At 41.9% G+C, this 24,964-nt stretch overlaps 1 protein-coding gene across 3 annotated transcripts in view; it reads left to right on the top strand.

Annotated features, from left to right (window-relative positions):
* THSD4 (thrombospondin type 1 domain containing 4) overlaps window positions 1–24,964 on the top strand; it is a 680,084-nt gene that overhangs the window by 534,104 nt on the left and 121,016 nt on the right. For all 3 annotated transcript variants that reach the window (XM_031668519.1, XM_021940676.2, XM_031668520.1), the window contains one exon: window positions 20,273–20,477. In XM_031668519.1, the coding sequence (XP_031524379.1) occupies window positions 20,273–20,477 (205 nt within the window). The remainder of the gene's footprint in view (window positions 1–20,272; window positions 20,478–24,964) is intronic.

Raw genomic sequence — 24,964 nt, 5'->3', positions numbered from 1 at the left:
CTACAAGTACACACCTCTATGCCCAGCTAATTTTTGTATTTTTTTGTAGAAATAGGGTTTCAGCATGTTGCCCAGGGAGGTTCCAAACTCCTAGGCTCAAGCAATCCACCCACCTCAGCCTCCCAAAGTGCTGGGACTATAGGTGTGAGCCACTGCACCTGGCCTAGGCAACTTTCTAATCCTATATAGTGAAATTAGAGGGCCAGCTGTGGCAAATCTGGGAGGTAATTTATGGCAAGAGAGCCAGGGGGTTGCCCAGGACTGGTCTCAAATTCTCTCTTATTGGAGTAATTTCAGTGATGTGAGTTGAGGCCCCTGACCCACATGACTCCTTCAGAACCGAGAGCAGGAAGGACAGCATGACATAGATAAAGTGCCAAGCCATGCTGATTATGTTTAAAAACTTCAGGCTTTGCCAAAATTGCATGATATCTTAATCTTTGATTTCTTCTTCTTTTATTTAAGTATAAAAATCCATCCCTTTATTTTATAAACCCTGATTTTGCTATGAAGCCATCTTTGAACTCCTCAGCTGTTACTGCCCAGTTTATCCTTTAATTCCTCTTCCACCTACCATGTAGTTTATCTCTTGTTTATCTCCCCAGCTAGACATTAAGCCCATTGAGAGCAGGGATGTAACGTATGCCACTTTTGATTTCTCTAAACGACAAGGTCAGTGCTAGGCACATGGTAGATATTTAATTAATCCTTCATTAATCTAACAAGTCACCTGATGATTTAGGTCTTTCCTTCAAAACCCACCTACACACACACACACACACACACACACACTGATCATTTAGTCTTTCCCTGAATGACTCCAGTGGTGAAGAACTCACTTCCTCCCAAAATAGCCCTTCCATCTTCAGTCAACTGCTAATGCAATAAGCTAAGATTTACTGAGTGCCTACTATGTTCCAGGCATGGTGCTAAACCCTTTACAGAGATTGTAACAGTTCATCCTTACAGCAAGCTTTTGAGGGAGGCATTCCCTAAGGCTTTGTTTCCCAATCACTACATGGGATCAGTCCTTCTATACCATTCCTCTGTAAGCCCCAGTCCAATTTCTTGGGACCACAGATAGGAAATCTAATCTTTCTGCCATGTGACAAAGCTTCCAATGTGGGGCCCATCTAGCAATGCCCGTCTTCTTTTCTTCTTGTTAAACCCCCCAGGTCTTTACACTGTTATACCCAGACCGTTTGTTCCCCAAAGAAGACCACCAGAGTCCAGAGTCAAAGCCAAGCGGCAAGGATCTTTACTACAAGTTCGAACTTGGTCCCTCCATTCCATAGCATACAAGAGGGCCTCGAACAATGCGAGTGCTTGCTTTTTATAGCCCGATGTAAACAGGATATGTAAAGTTACAGGGGAACAAGGTAATTCTCTCGGTTACAGCATTACAATTGGTTAGCATTTTTTTATTGGTTCCCACTGCATCCTTATCGGAGATTTCCCAGGTGATGTTTTTCTGAAGTTTGAAAGAAATATGGAGGAATGTGTTTGTGCTGGGCTCGTGCTGGGCTCAGGGAGTTGGGAGATATATGGGGGATGTGTTTCATTCCTTTCAACACCATTGTTAACAACAATCACAGAGTTTCATTGAACACTCACTGTAGTCCAGGCACTGTGACGAAGGCTTTCTTTTTGTGCTTTAAATTATTATTTTTCCCATTTACGATTGACAGAAAGGTGATACATCTTGCCTGAGGTCACACAGCTAGTGTATGGCCAACAGAACTGCAATCCTGGAAGAGTGTGATTCCAAAGACAGAGTTTCTCATTACTGTTTGGCATCATTGCTACTTAATGGTGATTTTCACTTTTCTAACAGTTTAGAATCCCTTATGTCACTTTCATTGTAAAAGGGAGAAAAGGGCAAACACTTTGTCACAGAAAGAAGATTCATTCAAGGGTATTTTTAAGCCACTGTTTTCACAGGAAAACCAAATGCTAGAAAAGGTACAATGCTAAAAAGAAACTGTAAAAAAAAAAAAATGGATACCTATACCACAGTAAAGTATTCCAGGTAATTTAACTTTCAAGCTATAAACCGAGGGTTCTCCTTGCATCAGGGTGCGCTCACCCTGTAGTCCTGAGAAGACGACCTGTTTTAGGCAAATACATAAAACCAAATGGAATATATTAGAAAGGAAGTGGCACAGACCAGTGTCCAGAGGTTTTCGGAGGACAGAACATGGAACACTGTGGACGGTACGCAGAGAGAGGAGGATTTATTACAAGCCAGGGCCGTTCAGGGCTGAACTGGCTTCCTTAACAGGTGGAAGGCTGCCTGTCACTGGAGAAAGTCAAACAAAATCAGATAGGGCTCTTGCAAGGACAGAAATGGCTTAGAAAGTTAGGGTTACCAGGCACCAGGAGGTCATCTGAAGGTGTATTAAAAGTTGACATTAAAAGTCTAGGTTCTGGGACTGGAATGCGTGGGTTACATTCCTGTTCAACATTTTACTCATCTTGGACAATTTACTCAGCTGCCTCAGTTTTCTCATCTCTAAAATGGAAATAATAGTATGACTTTCCTCTTGGGGTATTGGGAGGAGTCAGGGAGTTAATTTAAATAGTAAAGCATTTTTAAAGTGCCATGCGTGTGCTAAGTCATCTGGTCCTGTGGTCCTAACATTTTTTCATGAAAATGATTGTGTGTCCAAAGAAAGAGGTATAGGTAATCCCAACACATAAAACAAATTTTTTAAAACCACTAATGTGTTTTATTAGCATAAATTAATTTCTTTTTTAAAACAATTTTTTGGTTCAAGAGTACATATGCAGGTTTGTTATACAGGTAAACTCATGCCACAGGGGCTTGTTGTACAGATTATTTTATCACCCCACTGCTAACCTAGTACTCAATAGTTATTATTTTCTGTTCCTCTCCCTTCTCCCACCCTCTATCCTCAAGTAGGCCCCAGTGTCTGTTGTTCCCCTCTGTGTGTCCATGTGTTCTCATCATTTAGCTCCCACTTGTGAGAACATGTGGTATTTGGTTTTCTGTTCCTGCTTTAGTTTGCTAAGGATGATGGCCTCCAGCATCATCCATGTTCCTGCAAAGGACATGATCTTGTTCTTCAGCATAAATTAATTTCTAATTAAAACATTAACCTCTGACTCTTATACAGGCATTTAGTGAGCATGTGGCTATTTTGTCCGTTAGAAAATTTAGCACAAGTAATATGGAAAATGATTTGGATGCCTTAGCATTCACTTTATTTCTGAATTGTGTTACAATTTACAACCTTTGAAGAGTTCTTAATTAACATAGGCAAGAAATTATAGACAGATAATCTCTTTGGTTAAATAAAAATGGGAGCAGTTTGTTCCAAAGGCCACATAAAAATGGGTTAATGTGGAGATGTCCGGTGTGTTATACGTAGGCATATACTATGGTTGAGTATACATGATGTTTATCGCAGTTCTTCACGTTTTGAAAATGTATCTTAAAGATTATGAAAATATTGAAGTAGAGCCTTGGAATAGCTTGAAAGCCACTGACGTATCTCATTTAGCAGACATGATTTATAGGTGAAATTAGCCCCAGTGCCTGTCCAAGGTCTCAACAGAAAACGGTGGGACCCAGGCTAACACCAGGGTCTAACTGATTGTGGTTAAACCAGATGATCTCTCTGTTTTCTTCTGTTCCAAGAGTCTATGATTCTAGCACTCTATGTTTAGTGGGAATACTTGCCAATAAGCCTGATTTTACTGTGATAAGCCTCTTCTTCCTTCAATTGGTTAGGCCATTTTGTTCTTCTCTATACTACAAATCTGTTATGAAATGAAATTTCAGAGCTATATTTTCTGAAAAGGATAAATGTCCTTTGCTCCAAATTTATTTATTTATTTATTTATTTTATTTATTTATTTTTGAGACAGAGTCTCGCTCTGTAGCCCAGGCTGGAGTGCAGTGACGCGATCTCGGCTCACTGCAAGCTCCACCTCCGGGGTTCACGCCATTCTCCTGCCTCAGCCTCCCGAGTAGCTAGGACTATAGGTGCCTGCCACTACACTTGGCTAGTTTTTTTGTATTTTTTTAGTAGAGGCGGGGTTTCACCGTGTTAGCCAGGATGGTCTCGATCTCCAGACCTTGTGATCAGCCCGCCTCGGCCTCCCAAAGTGCTGGGATTACAGGCATGAGCCACCGTGCCCGGCCCAAATTCATTTTATTTTTATTCATATCCATTTCAGTTTGTATAAAATATAGAATTCTAATCTTCAGCAGCAAGAATTTGTGATTTTTCCTAATACAGACTGGTAACTGTAAGCTCCAGATTTACAAAAAAAAAAATTCAAATTTGACTTTCATGGCCAGCTAGGTCAGTGCTCTATGCCACCTTTGTATTCTGTTCCTCTAACATTTTAGCTTTCATTTTTTAAAAACTGCTTCAATTTGTTGATGACTTTGAGCCACAGCAAGGAGGAAGATGGATATCTTCATCTATGCTGCTGACATGGTTTTCCAGCCATCCTAAGAAGTGGATAAATCATTTTACTGGTTACTAATCTGAATGGCTTTGTATCAATCATGTCGCCATTACCAGCTTATTTGAGGCAGAGATTTTTCCAGTATTCAAGTAGATACTTCCAATAACTTCATCTAGCTGTCCATTTCACCCCTCAACTCAGGGGTAATGCCTTGGTTAGTTCATGGAATCCTTAGGAGGCAATAACAGTTCAAAATGAATACTCTACAGCAACTCCTAATAAGTTATGGATTTATAGCCTTCCCCTGCTCAAGAGCTTCAGAAGTTCCTTCAGCTTAAAGGGAATAGGCTGAATCATTATTTAAAAACACAAGTTGAACAGTGATTTCCTTGCAGCCCTCAATCATATACAGAATACAGTCTCAAAGCTGGTACCTTAGGACTCAAAATGGGGTCCCCAGGGTCGCTAGGGTGATTCCAACCCAGAGGAAAGATGGTCTTGGGGTGTATTAGCCTGTTTTCATGCTGCTATGAAGGACTGCCCAAGATTCTGTAGTTTATAAAGGAAAGAGGCTTAATTGACTCACAATTCCACAAGGCTGAGGAAGCCTCAGGAAACTTACAATCATGGTAGAAGGGGAAGCAAACACATCCTTCTTCACATAATGGCAGGAAGGAGAAGAATGAGAGCCATGCGAAGGGGGGAAGCCTCATATAAAGCCATCAGATCTCATGAGAACTTACTATCATGAGAATAGCATGGGGGAAACTGCCCCCGTGATTTAATTACCTCCCACCAGGTTCCTCCCACCACATATGAGATTTGGGTGGGGACATAGCCAAAGCATATCATGGGGAAATCCTGGCCTATCATGGAAATCATGATACCATGGTTTTAGATTCCCTTTCTGATCGTTGAAGAACATTCTGGAGGCCTGAGGCAGAGTGAGCCACCAGAAGAAATAGAAGCTGTCCAAAATAATTTAAACTCCCAGGCCTTTGGGTTTGCTTTGGGGAGAAAAGCTTTTATCACACCCTTTTGGTACAATAGAAAACAAAATATTTGGGAGAGGTTTTAGTGCCAGCACTTCAGGCAGTGCATGTAGGCAATGGATAAGAGAAAACTCAAAGCTTCTGGGAAATTGGAGGTGTCCCATGCTTATAAAGGGGAAATTCAAGATGTGATTAAGATGACTCCTTTCCAAGAAATATCAGGACAAAGCAAGTACTCAAAAGCTACCCAGTGCCACTTTCCCTCATCCTTCCACCTGTCCAACACATGCACCTTTCAGTGGGTGTTCTGCACTTGCTGGCATCTGCTATTCACACCATATTCCCTGTTTCAATCACTCCATGAATCTCCTTGCCTCTGTGGCTTCCACCTTAAAACTCTGCTTTTGAGTTTTTGAACTAGATAGGTATGAGCACAGATCCTAGCACTTGGCTGTGTGACCTCAGGCAAGTTACTTAATCTCCTTCTTTCTTCCATTATAAAAATGGTAGTAAATATATTCACCGTATCAGATAACCAACAAATACCAGTTTCATTTCTTTATATTGCTTTTCTTGATGCCCAGGAGCACCTCTGCAGACCTCTCTGAATAGTGGGAGCACACTTTTCTTATGGAACCTAAAGTCACCAGAGTCCATAAGTTGTCAAAATGGAATCCTCAACTCTTTTTGACTTTGGCTCTTTCTCTCTTTTAACCAGAGTATGGTCTCCTCTGCTGGAGAAATGCTTTTCTTTTTACTTCCATATTTGCTGCTGTTTCACATTTTTTAAGTATATTCAGGTCATTCTCTAGCTAAATAACATTCCAAGCAGCTACTGTTTAAGCTGGGAATTGATATCATTTAGTTGTGTTTCTTTGAATTTGCTCTCTATGTTATCTTTAACTTGACTTTAAATAAAACATCATATGCATTGAGTTTCTTCCATGTGTCAGATGCTTTTTACAAACATAAACCGGCTTTATCATCATAAAACCAACCAGTAAATTAGGAGATATAATTAATAAATAGTGTCACTAATTATTATGTATTTTCACTTTATGACAGCAAAGTATTTTTGCTGTCAAAGCATAAGGACACTGGATCATTGTCAAAATCCCTACCTTCACTCAGTTGTCCACTCCTGGAGTAAGGCTTATTCTTGAGCGACTGCAGCCCTAGGCACTCCCTTCCACCTGGAATCAGAGAATCACATATAGGCATAATGCCTAGGAGGAAATAATCAGCTCGTTTAAGTGACAGCTGACATCAGGAGGCCTTTTGAGTCAGAGGAATGACATGATGACAGCAGTGTCTTTGGAAGATAAATTTCACAACCACATGCAGTATAGATTACCTGAAACCACAACATTCAGCCTTGATGCTTACGCATCTGCGGGGCATGATTTAAAAGCTCATAAATACAATCTGGATTTTAAAGAAGGGACTGGTGAAAGTTAAGAATTTCAAGGTTCTACTAAAGAAGATGAAGGATCAGTGTTTTTCCAACTGGTTTATGTGTCCTAAATATTTATGTATACAAGTGCATATTGTTAGTGCAGTCACTTGGAAGCCACGTGTGGGCAGCAGATCTGCCATTGCCCTACCTTTTGGTTTAAAGTTGCAAGAGAAGGGGAATTCTCGGCCAGCATGAGAATCATTCATCTGGCTGCCACCTGAATTACTGTTAAGCAACACATTGAGTTTGACAGATAACCCTGTTCTTAGCCATCCTTCAAGAAAAGCATGAAGGAGCCTTCATGTTTAAACATTTCAGCCAAATTTCTTCCTTCTGACAGTGCATGGAACACAATGTCTTTATTTCCTAATGAAATATTCATATTGGATGTATCTATGGTTAGAAGAGAGAATAATAGGAAATTATCTTTATTTAATTTCTTAGTCATTCTGGTCTCAGAGAGCAAGCTCTCGGGTTGGGTAATGACATCACTCAAGGAACTTGATGTTTTTCCTTGAGTTATAAATACCTCTCAACTTGACAAACCAATAGTTCCCATTCCCAGGATGACAAATGAGAAAAATCATTCCTATTTCAGTGGATAGTTTCGGATCTAGGAATTTGTTATGGGAGGAAGGGTGGTATTATAGATGTCCCTTCATGGGGGGTAAATCAGCACAATATGGGACTGCAATGGAATCAAGCTGTAGGAGATGCTGAAGCAATGTGGCCAGGCCTCGTGGGAGGGGAGGCCTCAGATTGGAAGTAAAGCCTGTGTGTAAGCCTGTTGGGGAAAGCCCAAGAGCCGCCTGAGAGATATAAGTGTATATGTGGCCCTTGGTCAGTCATCTACCAGGCCCTGTTCTTACAAGAAGGGTTTCTGTTGTCCTAAGAGACAATACAACCAGCAGAGGAAAAAGATCCTAGCCTTTGAGGCCGGAAGACACTTATTTCAAACCCACCACCATCACTTCTGTGTGAGCTTTGACCTATTACTTACCTTCTCGGAGCTTTGGCAAAATAGGTATAGTAATTCTTACCACCTGGGGTTGTTGAGATAATTAGGCAGGATGACATATTAGGTAAGGTGCTGAGCACGTGGTGAGCAGTTCAGTCGTAATAGCTGTCACATATATCCATGGGACCTCCTACTGCCTAAATCCCTGGGAGATGCTTGAATGCCCTGATTGCATCTGTTTTCTACCTAAAACTCATCTAAGACCGTGACCCAACATGCCCAACCCATAGGCTCCACCCAGCAGTCTCCCTTGCTCTGTTTCTAAAATGAAAATAATCCCTTTCCAGTTTTTGAGGCTTTCCATAGCTGGTCTCCAAGACAAACCAGGAAAGACTAGCCAAAAAAAAAAAAAGAAAAATTTAAGTTTTTTTTTTATGAGAAAAGTAACAAAGATAAAAAATATCTGGAAACCTTGATCACCATTGTCCCAGACCATTATTGAAATGCAAATAGATTGTGGCAGTTTACCTGTTACAGCTCTGTCTTCAAATACCACTTGAGAATCATGTGTAAAGAAAGTGGGGTTTCGGTGGACAGTGCAAATAGACCAGCCTCCCCTGTTGGTAGAGAAGTATCTGTAGCTTGTGTGAAAAAGGGAATCCCATGGCCAGACTGCCAAGGGACGGGTCTCAAGGAGAAAGAAAGGCATATCATTTTACCAACCCCTACTTCGTGCCAGTTCTGAATTAGGTACCTTCATTTACACATTTCATTTAAGCCTCACAAGAGATTTGTAAATTATACTTTGATCCCCTCATTTTACAGGTACAAAACTAGGGCTCAGAAAATGATATCACCTGCAGGTGTAATGTGCATTATTAGGAAGGCTCTTAGGTGAACATTCATGTGTCTAGAAGAAAAGATGTTTTGAACATATGGTACGTAGAAAAGAAATTTTTGTTAAATTCTTTAAATCCCAGGAAGTGAACTTCAGATTCAAGGTCCTTAGGAGTCCCCCATCACTCAGAGCTTCTCTTTGGCTCTCCACCATCTCCTCGTTTCTCCTCTCCCTTTCCTCTCTCTCCCGCACTGGAAGCAAAACTAGGCTTTTCTATTTAGCCAGATCTCAGGGGTTTTGTTTGTTTGTTTGTTTGTTTGTTTGTTTGTTTTGAGACAGAGTTTCGTTCTTATTGCCCAGGCTGGAGTGCAATGGTGTGATCTCAACTCACTGCAATCTCTGCCTCCTGGGGTCAAGTGATTCTCCTGCCTCAGCCTCCCAAGTAGCTGGGATTATAGGTGCCCACCAACATGCCTGGCTAATTTTTGTATTTTTTAGTAGAGGTGGGGGGATTTCACCATGTTGACCAGGCTGGTCTTGAACTCCTGACCTCAGGTGATCTGCCCACCTCAGCCTCCCAAAGTGCTGGGATTACAGGCATGAGCCACCACACCAGCCTGATAGTTTCTTTTGCTATGCAGAAGCTCTTAAGTTTAAGTAGATCCCATTTGCCAATTTTTGCTTGTGTTGTGATTGCTTTTTGCATCTTTGTCATGAAATCTTTGCCAGTTCCTACGTCCAGAATGGTGTTACATAGGTTGTCTTCCAGGGTTTTTGCAGTTTGGGGTTTTACATTTAAGTCTTTAATCCATCTTGAGTTGATTTTTTTCTGTGGTATAAGGAAGGGGTCCAGTTTCAATCTTCTGCATATGGCTAGCCAGTTACGGCAGCGACATTTATTGACCAGGGAGTTCTTTCAGTTCTGTGACAGTTCATTTGCTCTTCAACAATTTCCTGGTGAAAACAGCCAATAAGGAAGTCAGGAAAGCACTGCCAGCTGCAAGAGGTGACTTCTGACATCCAGAGGAGGGACGGCAGAGACCTTCTAGTAGTTGGACCCACTTAATATAGAGAGTGGCAATCTCTCATACCTCAGAATGTCTCTGAGTCATCTAGAGCAAGAGTCAGCAAGTTATAGCCCATGGGCCAAATCTAGCAAGTAAACCAAATCTAGCATGTGAGCCTAATCCACCAGCCACCTGTTTGTGTAAATAAAGTTTTATTGGAACATAGCCATAAGTTGTCCATGGCTGTTCTCACACTGCAACAATCCAGCAGAGTGGCTGCGACAGAGACCATATGACTGCAATGCCTAAGGTATTTACTGTCTGGCTCTTTACAAAAGAAGCTTGCTGACCCCCAGTGTAGAGCAGCACCTTTCAAACCTGAATGTGCATAGGAATCACCTGAGAATGCTGTTAAACTGCAGGTTCTGATTCAGTAGCCCCGGGAACTGGTGCAAGACTTCTAAAATGCCCCAGATGATGCCTGCGCTGCTGGTCCATGGACCACACTGAGTAACAAGGGGCCAGAGAAAATAAACCAGTGCTTATTGTGAGATTCTCCCCCAGGGCCTGAAAGCTTAAGGAGATGAATAACCCCTCCCTTCTCAGGCCCAGTCCCAAGGCGCAAGGCTACTTGTGTCAGCAGCGTGCGCCACCAAAATAGCAGAAGCAGGAAGAGAGCCGGCCAGAAGACACGTACCCATGAAAATCGAAAAAGAGGCCATCCAGGTACAACGCAGCAGTAATGTCAGACTAGGACACTTCCTGTTTACAGGAGACTATAAAACCTTTGCCCTGTCCTCACTTGGGCTGACGCCATTTTCGGCCTCAGCCCGCCTGCATCCAGGCGCTCATTAAAACAGCATGTTGCTCCACATCGCTTCGTGTTGTCTGTCGGCACACTCTCAGGGTTCGAACCAATACAAGAACCTTACACGTATTAGTCTTGATTTTTTAAAAAACTGAGAATTATAAAATAGACTTTAGAAGGAGTCCTAGCCAAAAAGCTAAAATAAAAATGCATAGGGTTTTAGAGGAACGTTCCGATGAAAGCATGGGGGAGAATTATTATAACTAAATTTGATGAATTAATTAATGAGTATCAAGATCCATGCTCAGACCCTTGCTGTAAGATGGCGCCTGCCCCCCAGTGGAGTTTCTGCCTCAAGAACACTAGTATTCTTCCAGGTTCTCAGGCCAGGAACCGCGGTCTTCCTTACTTCACCTTGGATAGAACATCCGTCTTCAGTCCAGTTGGCCATTCCTTCAGCGTGATGTTGGTGGGCTCTTGCCCTCCATTCTAATTTCATCTCTCTGGTCCAGGCCTCCATCACTTTGTGCCCATCTTAATGCAGTTGTCTTTGTGTGTCCCAGTCTCCAGTCTCTTCCATCTCCAGTCCATTGCCTGTGTTTGACAGACATCTTCTGAACAGAGCTTTGCAGCCTGCCATTTCTCACTCAAGAGCCTTCGGATTTAAGATCCCACACTTTGGTCGCCAGCCTTTTCTCTCATCATCTCTTCCCACTCACCCAGTCCATCCTCTCAGCCATCCCTGGAGATGGCCCAATGATACCTAAGAAACCCATCTATTCCCCAATGTTGTAACTCATTTACACAGATTTTAAAGCATTTTTCTTGACCATTTTGGAAATTACAAGATCTGAATATTTCACCCACCTTTTTTTTGATGTTCCAAAAAAAACTTTTAAGAAATGAAATCATGCCTTAACAACATGGCAGAAACTTGCACATAAGAGCACAGTAAATATGCAGTCATCCTGGATCTCTGGGTCCACCCTTCTTGTGTTTCTCAACAGTCATTCTTTTTTTTAAATGTTGAATCTTTGGTTCTTTTACTTAAACTAGTTGTTTAGGTAAGTACCCTCTTGCAAAGGCTTAGAGGTGCCATCTTGTGGAGAAAAATGCAAACGCACATTTGGCTGTGCGTTAAGGAAATGAGGAGGATGCCAGCATGAATCTCCATTATTGCCTTCTGGCCATGGGACGGTCCTCTGAGAGCGTTCTGTCTGTGACCTGCAGTGGTAGACTCAGGCCGTCTGCGCTCAGGAGGCCCTGTAAATCAGGCCAGTGTGCAAGCAACCTCCATTCTGGATCAGAGTTCATCAACCCAACTTGCTCTTGCCTTTTTGCTGATAACCTGGCTTCCAGAACTCTGCCCTATGGGGTGTAGGCCGTGTCTCTCTGCTCTGTTCTGCAAGGAACTTCCTAGTCTTGACCCCTTATCAGCCCCAAACCACAGCTTCTAACAGACCCATCCCACGTGGTTTTTTCCTGCTGCCAGCCCCTCCTGGGACACTAAAAAATTACAATAAAATCTGGTCAGACATATTATGATCTCTTTAAACACAATTCACCATACAGCTCTATACATTAAAAATAAAGTGAAAATTTAGAGGTTTCTAGTATTCTATACAAAAATATGGTTACCTTACTTTTATAATAGAGCAATTATCACTGTCAAAAGCTATTTCAGGCCTATCTCCTCCTTCCCCCATTTCAATCCATGGAGGAGGAAAATTAAGAAAGTAAAGCATTAGAAGTTTAGAGTTTGGGATATCGCCACCCTCCAGAGAACGATGACCCTAGTGGGAATTGGGGGAGGTGGCAATTATCTTACAGCATATGATATGTTTACCTCTCGGGACTCCTTTCTTCAGATTTGTAAACATAGCTGCAGTTGATTCTTACCCAGTTTTATCCTACAAGAGCGCCAACATTTTCTTCCATCTGAGTCCTTCAATAAGATGCTATCCTATTATAAACTAGGATGAGGTACTGAAAAGTGACAGCCATAAGCTTGAGTAAAACCAGATCACTCGTTTTACAATTGCTTTCGTTTAGGAAGCCAACATACCTTTTATCCCATGGACCATTTCTTCTCTTCAAATGAATGGCATTGTCAATTTGATCTCCATTGATTCCTGTTTCCAATATAATTTTGTGTATATAAAGCAAATTTCCCTCCCTTTAAACATGGCAGGTTGCTTCATATCAGGGCTGTATCTCCTTTTAAAAGAAAAAAATTTGGCACCAGAAGGGACCTTAGAGATGAGCCAGTTTGAAGAGCAAGTTGGTCCCATAACTTTGATCTTTTGATTCCTCAACCAGCTGTTCTTTCATTCAACAAACACTTATTAAACACCTACTCTGTCCCAGGTACTGTGCTCTTTGCAATACATAATCATACTCATGCTGAAGTTAAGCCAAGAGGCATTCTTAAAGAACGTGAGAAGGTTTGATAGCAGTAAGGAACTATTTTTGGAAATTGGATAATTAAGTGTTCTTTGCTTATTAGCTTCTCTGACATTTACAAAGGCTGTTCATGTGCTTCTATGGAATTGCCATCATTTTAAAGCTTTCTGGGGAATCTGTCATGTGCTCCTAGGTGTCCCATGAGCTTTGAAATAAAGAGCAGTGATTCTCAACTGAGGGTGATTTTGTTCCCATGGGGAACATTTGGCAATGTTTGGAGACATTTTTGTTTGTCACACTGAGAGGGATGCTCCTGGCATCTGGTGGATGGAAGCCAGGGATGCTGCTAAACATCCTACAATGCATAAGGCAGCCCCCATAAGAAAGACCTTTCAGGACCAAAACATCAGTAGAGCTGGAGTTGAGAAGCCCTCACCTTGAGGAAGAAGAGCAGGCAGGAAGGTGAAAAGCTGGGCTTCTAAACCCTGACAGTCCTTCAACCAAAGCAGTTCTGCTTTTCTCATTTTACATGGTGGAGCTTTGGATTTCCACATGAGATTTTATTTTTGAGGTACATTTTTTCTACTTAAAAAAGTTGAAGACTACTGTGGAAGACAACTCTCTGCCTTCTGTTTTACAATTGAGTCACTTTGGAACAAATCAAGTGGGTGTATATGATACAGGATGAGGGCAATCAGGGGTAGATTTGGATGTATCTACCTGAGCTTGGTTTTGGCTGCACAGGACTCTGCCCATCTCCCTCTCAACATTTACAAACAATATTGAAGTGATTTGATTGTGTCTGACTTTCAGTTTAGACCAGGGATTGGCAATTTTTTTTCTGTAAAGGGCCAAATCTAAATACTTTAGGCTTTGTAGACTTTACTGTTTGTGTTGCAACTACTCAACCTGCTGTTGCAGCACAAAAGCAGCCGTAGACAATAACTAAACAAAGGGGAGTGTTTGTGTTCTAATAAATCTTTATTTATAAAAACAGGTTGTGGGCCAGATTTGGCCTACTAGCTGCGGTTTGCTGACCCCCGATTTAGACCGTAAATAGGAACCTTGTTTGTTTTACCTTCATGTCTCTGCTGCCTACCACTGCATTGGCACATAGTTGAGGTTGGCTCAGGAAACATTTACTGAACTATGTTGAAGGTCAGTTTTATAGGCATAAGTGTTAGAAGATTTTAATGAGAATAACAACTGGAAAAAGATCCACCCAGAATAGATTAACTGTTTCCTTATGTTGAACATTTAGGATGTTTCCAATTTTTTATTAATAATACTGTGATGAGCCCTTCATACAGAAACTGTTGGCCTGATTTCTTATTTCCTAGCATAAATTCCTAGAAGAAGAATTTACTGGATCAAACGGTCTATATTGCTAAATTGCTTTCCAGGAAGGTGGTATTGATCTACATTCCTAACAGTAATAACAGGAAGATATTTATCATATGCAAAGGATTTCTTTCAACAGAATGTCATGAGTAAACATTCTGGCATCCATATGCATTTCCACGAATTAGCTCCCTGTAAATATAAGTAAATTGGTGTCAGCTACTAATCATTTTAATATTCTCCCATACTGTTCTACCAGCATGATTATTAAGGCACGTTGTTTTACCTGTGGGGGTCATCTAGCCAAACAGTTGAGGTTACCCTGTCTCATATGTTTATTGAGCACACACAGACACATCTGCTTCCCATTAGGGAATCAGGACCTCCACTATCTGAATGCCTGGCACCAGCCTACCCTGCCGTGACGGACAGAGGCCTCCTCCCTGTGAAATTCACCTCCAAATATGTCATCCAGATTGCTCATTTCCCTCAGGAAATTTCATTCAGGTTAATTTTGGCACACAATTGGGGGTAATTCTTGAGCAATTTCTCCTGTGATGGCTTGCAATGTGTAAAATTTTCCTACAACGTGTTACAAAAATCACTGGAAAAAATACAAAGGACATCTGATGGTTATCCACTGGTCTTTGTAACAGCAAGAAATATCTATTTTGAACTGCAGTACATGATGAGCAAGAAACATAAAATAAAGGTAGATCAGAGAGTAGATGTTCTTTCTGGCCTTTTTCAATGGGTGCTGTTTGAGCAGTGAGAATGTAGAAGCTGTGCAAGGTGTCTTGACTTTATGGTGAACCTTGGTCATTTTTGTTTTGTTCTTTGCTGTTCAGAGTTTTCTGAATTTCACCAAATGAAGAAGAGAATATTTCTCACTCAGAAGTAGTAGAAAGTGTTACAGAAGTAGGGGTGGGTCCAGGTGGTTATATGATGATGGGATTTACTTAAAAGTGAATAGACTTCAGACAAAATCAAATACATGAAGACAATGATGACAAAATCCAGCATTTTCTGAGAAACCACCATATTGCAGCATTCTGCTAAGTACCTTCTGTGTTTCCCTCATTTGATTTTCCCAACAGTCCTAAGGGGTAGCTGTTCCATCCCTATCCAGGCAGAAAAAAAATCCCAGGGTTAAGAACAACTCATCAGAATGTCCAAAGATACAGCACTCATCAGCGTCAGACAGCACAAGAACGCAGATTCTCTTGCCCACCCTAAGCACCCCCGATGACACTGCAGTGGTGCCTCTGAAAGAGTCTAAACATAGGTCAGCACTAAGTCTTCCTTGTCAGTGACCAATTGATCAGCCTCCTGATACACAAACCAGAATTCAGGCCAGATTCGTTTCTGAACACTGTGCTTGGGAAGAAGATCTGGATGGTGGTGGAAATGTTTTCAGCACCTACCTCAAAGACAAGTGACCAATCCAGCATCACACAGCAAGCCAGGGACTGGGCCAGGACTGCACCCCAGGTTTTCTGGTTCCCAGCCCAACATTCTTTCCATTATTACAAACTGTTTTTCCTGATAAATGACATCAGCTAATGATTATACCTAATGATTATACGGCTGTGTTTTGGAGGCGAGTATCAGCTGCTTTAAAGAAAGTCATAGCACGTAATCTATACATGTGATAATAATTCATGAAACATCAAAAAAAGTGCATCTAAAAGATGACAGATACAAACAAGGCCTATCCTTAAGTTAATAGTATTATACTTCTGTCAATGGCATACAAGGTTTTGACAAAGTGCTTTGTTTATGCAAGATATTATCATTAGGGAAAGCTGGGTAAAAGACCACTGAAACTCTCTGCACTCATTTTAAACTTCTTCTGAGTCTTACACTATTTCAAAATAAAACATTATAACAATAAGAAAGTAACGCAATAGGAAGATGAGCTGGAATATGTGTTCCCACACTGTGTGTAAAGTATAATGTTAAAATAGCCAGTGTAAGAGAGATACATAATGGGGTTGGTCCCTCATAATCCTGCAAGAGGAGAAAGTCAGAGTCACTTCTAGGCCAGGCTGTCTCCAGTCTTCATGGTAACCATGCTTTGAACTTGTTCCTCTGCACCTAGGTCACTGCCACTACTCCTTCAACAAAGCTAGAACCCTCAACACGACCTCCGATCCTTTGACCTCCAAACTTTTACCTAATGATTAAAAACATGGGCTTTGGTTTGGGGCCTGGGTTTAAATCCCAGCTCTACCTATTATTAGCATTTTAGCCTTGGGCAAATTACCTAACCTCTCTTCTAAGTCTTAGTTTCCTATAAATTTCAGCAATCTCACAGATGGCTTTTTAGGATTAAATGGAAAAACATGTATGTTTCAGAGGACCTAGAAGATATTAAAGACTATAAATGTTAGACATGATAATGTTGAGGAAGATGGCAAGGAGGAGGATGAGGACAGTCACAAAGTCCTGTTCATTTTGCATCGTAAGCATCTCTCAAATCCCTTCACACCATCCCCATTCCGCTCATTCAGGTTGGGATATTGCAACATCCTCCAGACTCTATGTACCCAATTGTTAATTATCGACTTTCTAAAGGAGATTTGATCCTGTCCAGCATGACATAGAGCATGCAGGGGTTCCTTGTTGCCTGATAGCTTGTGATTCTCTGTGTGTATGTCTGATCGCTCCTGTTAGACTCAGATTCCCAAAGTCAGGACCTGTGTCTGATTCACCTTGGGATTTTCCGGGCAACCTTTTCAGTGTAGTCACTCAACAGTATCAGTGATGAAATACATCTTTACGTGTTTCAATCTTGTCATGGCAGGTCCTTCATATCATTCAGATCCTAGTCCAGAGGTCATTCCTCAGCCATGCCCTCCTAGACATCCAGTCCAAATCGTCCCTCATTACATCATCTGATCTTCACAACAGCCCTGTGCAGGAGAAGGGACAGTTGTCATGTGTGTAATTTGCCCTTGGCCTCAGCTATATATTAAGGTATTGAATATATGTTGTCTGCCTAGTTCTCATTCTGGAGTTGTCCCTCTTGCTTTGTGAAGTAAAGGAGAGATATTTGGTAACTCCATGGGAACTCAGTCTCTTAGAGGCCTGGGTAGCCACTAGACCACTGAAGAGTGCTCCTAGTGTGTTCTAAGGAAGCCATTGATCATGGATCCGGGGAAACAGGCTGTCATCTTTAGTTCTTGGCATCCTTTTGCAGCCACATGCTTCACTGAAACCAATCTCCAGGCTACTTGGACATCTACCAGGAAAAACTCTTGCAGCTTTTCCTTCCCATGTCTAGATTGATCTAGAGCAACCATGCTGTGCAGGAAATCTGGTGGGGGTGGGTCCATCAAATTGTACAGAGCATTTTCATATAATGTCTGATTGACAAGATGAAATGACATTTTGTCTGTGTCTGTGGTTATCTGAAGCTGTCCATGCTTGTGTAATTTCCTTGTATACTGCCATTCTAACTGGGCTGGGGCTGAGGATTCATGTGGTTAATGTGACGTCTGTCCCATCTTTGGCGACTCTCATTCATTCTTGAAATATCTCCTACACCCTAGTTACAGGAGAGAGACTCACTGGACGCTTCATTGTCCTCACCCTAGGTGAGGCCCGCTCCGCACTGCAGCCATTGTTACCACCGAAAAGCAGGTCTGAGCATGGCTCTCCCCTTCTCCAGACATCTGGGGGTTGCTGATGCCATAGGATGAAAAGCTAATTCTTCAATCTGGCAAACAAGATTCTTGACAAATTCCGCTGAACTCTCCAGCCTCGTATTATCCCTCCCAGCAGGCTTGCACTTCAGCCGTGTCATTCTGTGTTCTTTCCTACCTGTGTACACATTGCTCCCTTTAACAGAAGGACCCCTATGAGAATGAGCTCAGTCTGGACAAGTCGAGTCCAAGGGTAGCAGCAACAGACTGGAGGTTGGGAAGAGAGGGAGTGTGATATGTCACTAGACAAGGCAGGCAATGGGTGTTGACCACCTCTCCTGTCCACCTTCCCCCTTGATGAAGTGAGAGGCATCTCCTTGATTCAGTTGGAATCTTGCCTTGATAACATGGGTTCTACTATTCAAAACCCCTGTTGCTGGTGACATTTTTTTTTTTGTTTCAAAGCAAGGGAGAATTCAAGGGGGGTGGGGCTATGGATGTTATGCATGGAAAACATACTCCTTATTTTTTCTGCTAAAATGTGCATGGGGCAGGGTGAGAAGCATTTGAGGGAGGAGAAATACATAGCAAACATGGCATTTGGAAAGGCTAATTGGATGTAGATGAACATATTGAGATGATGTCCTATTACTGTCAGAGGTAATGTTTTACAGAGATGCTATTTGTGAAGAGAGACCAGTCATTATTGATGGGTCAATGTGCACTTGGGAATATGGAAGCAATAATATAGAAGGGCAGTGCCTGCAGAAAGGTTTCAATCAGGCATGCAGCTAGAGGGGAAGGAATGAACACCTTTTGATTTGACTCTGCCCACAGGATTTGACCTATAGGACCTACATGAAGAGACCCAGGGTTGCATAACAAAATCTAAAGTGGACTTTGACTGGTTGCTGATCACTTTGCCTTTGAGATGTGGTCTAATTATTGCAGTTAGAATGCAAGAAAGAGACAAGCCTGTGATTTGGAGAACATGTGTCTCAAGAATTAGAATACCATTCTGATTTCAAGTATCTTTCCATATCCTCATGACCCAGTGAATAATCCTGTACTCACAACATTTCATTGTCCAAACCATAATCTACTCAATTCCATCTGCTCATGGAAAAGTGACAGAATTCTTTGTTCAGAACATGAGTCCCAATGTTAGATTCAGGAAATATGATCCTGAGCCCTATGAGGTCAGGAGTGGAAAGCTGCAGAAGTGGAAAAAGATTTTGTGAAGATCATTCCATTTTGTTCCAAAGTTTAATTTTTGGTTTTTTAAAATAAGGCCTGCTCTGTTGCCCAGGCTGGAGTACAATGATGCAATCATAGCTCACTGTAACCTCATACTCCTGGCCTCAAGTGATCCTCCCACCTCAGCCTCCTGAGTAGCTGGGACTACAGGTGTGTGCCCTCATACCTGGTTAATTTTTTATTTTTTGTAGAGACTAGATCTCACTGTGTTGCCCAGGCTGGTCTCAAAGTCCTGAGCTCAAGCAGTCCTCTTGCCTCAGCCTCCTAAAGTGCTGAGATTATAGACATGAGCCTCCATGTCTGGCCCAAAGTTTAATTTTTGTATGCAACATAAAATGGTCCCAACGGAAACATGAATGAGGAGGGAGAGATAAAGCAAAAAGATCCTAGAATGCTTAATGGGAAGATTCCTTTTGTGGGGGGAGGGAATTCAGGAAAGTCAGAATTCCTTTATACATTGATGAGACCGGCTCCACAAACAGCACTCTGTGATTTAGCAGGTTATGATCCCATTTGTTGATGTTTCTGGCTCTTGCTTACCTTCATCCTTCTGCTCTGGGAAAAGTGCTCTGGGGTAACAAGAAAAAGTCCTGTTTCTCAGGCCTCTAGAGCCACAGTTACCAGTAGAGTTTCAGCTCCCAAACAATTCAATTTCCTAAGAAACTGGTCCGGGGAACACTACTTTTGGTGATACTTTGCTAAGTGTAGCATATATGAGACGACTTGGGGGCAAACCCCAGTTTCAGGTGTGGTGCTTGTCATGATTCAAGAGAGATTCTTTGTATAAAAATTCCAGCACAGACCATCTTCTCCCCTCCCAGAGTCCAACGGGGATTTGTAGAACAACTTCAGTGTACAACCTGTTTAAGTGAATTTCTAGCACCCTACATCTTCCCAGTCTTTTCTCCAGTGTTATTTTTCTCCTGATCATTTACACCACCAAATAAACTCTGTTTTTTATTTACTTATCTGGTTTACTGTCTGTGGCTCCCACCCCACTCCTAGAACATACATTTCATAAATAGCTGGAAAAGAAGTTTCTTGCCCAGAGATCTTTTCCCCTCCTTCCTCCTGCCTGCTCCTGATACATACTATAAGAGTCTCTTGTTTTCTGCCTATTTGCAGAGCATTGGCTGTGATGACTACCTAGGCTCCGACAAAGTCGTGGACAAATGTGGGGTGTGTGGAGGAGACAACACGGGCTGTCAGGTTGTGTCGGGCGTGTTTAAGCATGCCCTCACCAGCCTGGGCTACCACCGCGTCGTGGAGATTCCCCAGGGAGCCACAAAAATCAACATCACGGAGATGTACAAGAGCAACAACTATTTGGGTAAGCTTGGTCTTTTTCCAGAGAAAGCCATCTGTCCCTGCCAGATGATGTATTCCTTCAGAACTGTGAGATAGACACAGCAGTGTCCGAGAGTCCTGGGGCATGCAGACAGTGTCCCTGGGGAATGCCAAAGTACCGCCTGGCCTGCGCCTTGAAATGAGAAGCTTGGGTGGAGAACGTTAAAAAATAAAAAAGTCCTTCTTGCAGATAAATATTTAATATCTATACATTTAAACCAGCCTTTGCTTCTCCCAAGAGAAACATGGTTATAAAGTGGATAACAGCCCAAACTGTTGCTCTAAGATGGGAGAAGCTCTTTGCAAAGTGCGGAGACCAGCCAGTGTTTGTTCTGTTGGGATTTGAGGTGGCCAGGGACAATTGATCCTGTCTATGCCTTCACTCCCTGGAGGTCTAAAGCAAAAGCCATTTTTCTCCTCTTTCGGCCTCATCTGCCTGGGACAGCAGACCTATACATAGTAGTGTGCATGTCTTCTGAAAAGCTGTGGAATCTTCCAGCAATCATTTTGGGCAATATCAATATTGAGAGGCCATTTTTAACCCATTTTTGCAAAAAGATCTTTATTGATACTTCCTTCTGGACTTTTGAGCTATTTGCATTCTATCTGATAAAAACCACAAACCGGTGGAACAAATTACTCTTTTTTTTTTTGAGACAGAATCTCACCCTGTCACCCAGGCTCGAGTGCAGTGGTGCGATCTCAGCTCACTGCAGCCTCCGCCTCCCAGGTTCAAGTGATTCTCCTGCCTCAGCCTCCTGAATAGCTGGGACCACAGGCATGCACCACCACGCCCAGCTAATTTTTGTATTTTTAGTAGAAATGGGGTTTCACCATGTTGGCCAAGCTGGTCTTGAACCCCTGGCCTCAAGTGGTCTGCCCGCCTCGACCTCCCAAAGTGCTGGGATTACAGGCATGAGCCACCACGCCTGGTCTTGAACAAATTACTTTTTACGAATTTCTAATACATGTAAGCATGTACAAATCACTTAACAAAATAATATAAGGGAGCCATTTGTTTAAGCTACTTAATGAATGGCAATATTCATTTTTATCTTTTAATTATTTATTGAACAGGAACTTACCCACCTAACACAAACTATGTGTCAGGCACTATTCTTAATGCTTTACACGCATTCAATCTTTGAATTATCTCAACAGGGAAAAGAAGCTATTCCCATCCCCATTTTACATGTAAGAAAGCAGGCACAGAGAGATTATGTACTTTGCCAAGGTCACCATGCCATAACGAGGTGGAGGTGAGGTTGAGACCCAGGCAGTCTAGCTCCAGGTGTGGTAGCCTGTCAAGAGATGATATCCGTGGGCAGCCTCGGAACCTGAGTTCCTCTGGTGTGCCACTGGCCATGCAGCAGTCAATGGCTGCAGCAGTTGAAGACTATTATGTCTGCAACTTTCAAATATCAGGATCACCCAGAAGTTAACTCCAGACCCAGGAGCTCCATATTCTGCAGCTCTTCCTTCCCCATCTAGTCAAATGCAGCCAAAACTAACTTGGTTTTATTGGGGGGAGGAGAAAGGGATGGCAGATGGGACTCTGAGACAAACCCAATCAAAGAAAAACTGCTCAATTTGTTCTGGCAAACCCAGGAGCCACTAGAGTGGCAGAAAACCTAGTTTCCCAGTGAGTGCTTTGTATATTCTTTTTAATAGTGAAAAATAGTGTTTGTGTGTTTCCTCCTTTCTTTTGTACTGCTATGAGATCACATCTCCATAAACATCATGCCTCCTAGAATGGGAAATGTTCTTCTGGGGATGATTTGAAGTGTGATTGTGTTCAAATGTACCGGCAAACAATGCCACTTTTATTAGTTTTGTGTTGCTGTTAGTACGTTTTCCTTGGCTATAGTTAGTTCTATTCTGTAAGCAGTTTTCAAGCTGTGCCCCCTGAAGAAAAAATAGACATCTGGGTGAATATCCACTGGATGTCTGAATGGAGGAAGCTCTCAAAGCCTTGTTGTTTTCATCTGGAGTATGGGAATAAGAATCTTCACCTTATAAGTAGTCATGCGATTCAATAGGATAGCAGATATTTAAGACTCAGCAGAGCCCCTGACACCTATTAGGCAGTTGAAAAATGTTCATTCCCTTTCTTTTGTCTCAGAGAGATTGTCAGTTTTGATTCCATCAAAATCGTGGAATAAACATTTCCTCTTTCCCTAAAATAGATGAAGGGAAGGCAGAGGGAAAATGGAAGTACCAAGAGTCAGTGAGGGGCAGGCAGGGTGGTTCATGTCTGTAATCCCAGCACTATGGGAGGCCAAGGCGGGAGGACTGCTTGAAGTCAAGAGTTCGCAACCAGCCTGCGTAACATCTAGTGAGACTACATCTCTACAAAAAAAATTAAAAATCAGCCAGATGCGGTGACACATGCCTATAGTCCTAGCTACTTGGGAGGCTTAGGCATGAGGATCACTTGGGCCCAAGAGATCAAGGCTGTAGTGAGTTGTAATCGTGCCCCTGCACTCCAGCCTGGGCAATAGAGCAAGACACTATCTCAAAAAAAAAAAAAAAAGAAAGAAAAGAAAAAAGTCAATGGAGAGGTGATTCGAAAAGTCGAGTTCAACTTCCTGTGCTCAGAGATCAGTGGGGTGCACATGAAATTGGTAGCATCCATGGCAGTATTACATGAGGTCCTGTGTGCAAAGGAGAGAGAACAGAAACAAAAGAGCAGGCTCTAGTGAAAGCAGATTCCAGAGGTGACAAACAGAGATTCCTTCTATAGCACTTACATCACCTGGGGTGCTTTGTGTATTCTCCTCTTTTTAAAAAATTGATCTATAATTCACATGCCATAAAATTCACCCTTTTAAAGTGTACATTGGTTATGGCCCTTTTCTCTTCACAGGTGTTCTCTTTACCAAACCCACTGTTCCTGCTCTGTGGAGTCTGTATATTTTAAAAGTAAATATACATGAGATTGCTTGAGATCATATAGAAACCATTACCAGGTATATCTAGCTGTTCTGAACTCTTTGACAGCTATTTTTTACATTGTACGTTGTCAAACACTGAAACCTTTTCCAAAGAGATATGTGGTAGGTTTCTTCACAATTTTCTAGGTAACAATGAAGGTTCTGGTTTTCTTACCTTATGAATTCTGGCTATGAAAACAGTATTTTCTATAAAACTTGATTCGATACACAAAATTTACTCAGCTATTTGCATAAGTTTGGTCTGCAGAATAAGCAATATAAAGGAAATGAACACTTCATGTTTGTATCATTGCTTTCAAGATTTCAGAACTTTTTTTGTTTTTGAGACGGAGTCTTGCTCTGTCGCCCAGACTGGAGTACAGTGGTGCGATCTCAGCTCACTGCAAGCTCCACCTCCCAGGTTCATGCCACTCTCCTGCCTCAGCCTCCTGAGTAGCTGGGACTACAGGTGCCCGCCACCACGCCTGGCTAATTTTTTGTATTTTTAGTAGAGACAGGGTTTCACCATGTTAGCCAGGATGGTCTCGATCTCTTGATCTCATGATCCACCCGCCTCAGCCTCCCAAAGTGCTAGGATTACAATTTTTTTTTTTAGTTTCCTGTTGTTTCTAGAATTACCTTTAGTTATTTGTAATGCAAATAAAACTTTCCCTGTGAAATATTTGGTATTTTTTTTAAATGACAGATTCCCCAGTAACAATAGAAAATAGATTTCTATGAAAAAGGCAGACCTGTATTATTAATGCTGAAGATGATGATTTAATCACCTCATTTAATCTTATTTTTTATTTTTATTTTAGCTTCAGGGGTACATGTGCAGATTTTTATATAGGTAAACTCATGTCACAGAGGTTTTTTGTACAGATTGTATCTCCAGGTACTAAGCCTAGTACCCAATAGTTATTTTTTCTGATCCTCTCCCTCCTCCCACCCTCAAGTAGACCCTAGTGTCTGTTGTTTCTCTCTGTGTGTCCATGTCTTCTCATCATTTAGCTCCCACTTGTAAGTAATAACATGTGGTATTTGGTTTTCTGTTCCCGCATGGTTTTCTAAGTATAATGATCTCCAGCTTCACCCATGTTCCTGCAAAGGACATTGTCTTATTCTTTTCTATGACTGCATAGGGTTCCATGGTATATATATACCACATTTTCTTTCTCTGATCTGTCATTGTTGGGCATTTAGGTTGATTCCATGTCTTTGCTATCATGAATAGTGCTGCAGTGAACATATGCATGCATGTGTCCTTATGGTAGGATGGTTTACATCCTTTGGGTATATACCCAGTGAGGGATTGCTGGGTTGAATGGTAGTTCTGTTTTTAGCTCTTTGAGGAATCACCACACTACTTTCCACCATGATTGGAAAGTATTTACTCTTCCAGTAACAGTGTATAAGTGTTCCCTTTTCTCCATGACCTCGCCAACATCTGTTCTTTTTTGACTTTTTATTAATAGCCATTCTGACTGGTGTAAGATGGTATCTCATTGTGGTTTTGATTTGCATTTCTCTAATG

This window comes from Papio anubis, chromosome 7 (genome assembly GCF_008728515.1).
Source record: "Papio anubis isolate 15944 chromosome 7, Panubis1.0, whole genome shotgun sequence".
In the NCBI taxonomy this organism is placed as follows: Eukaryota; Metazoa; Chordata; class Mammalia; order Primates; family Cercopithecidae; genus Papio; species Papio anubis.
This window is presented reverse-complemented; position numbering and strand designations above follow the sequence as displayed.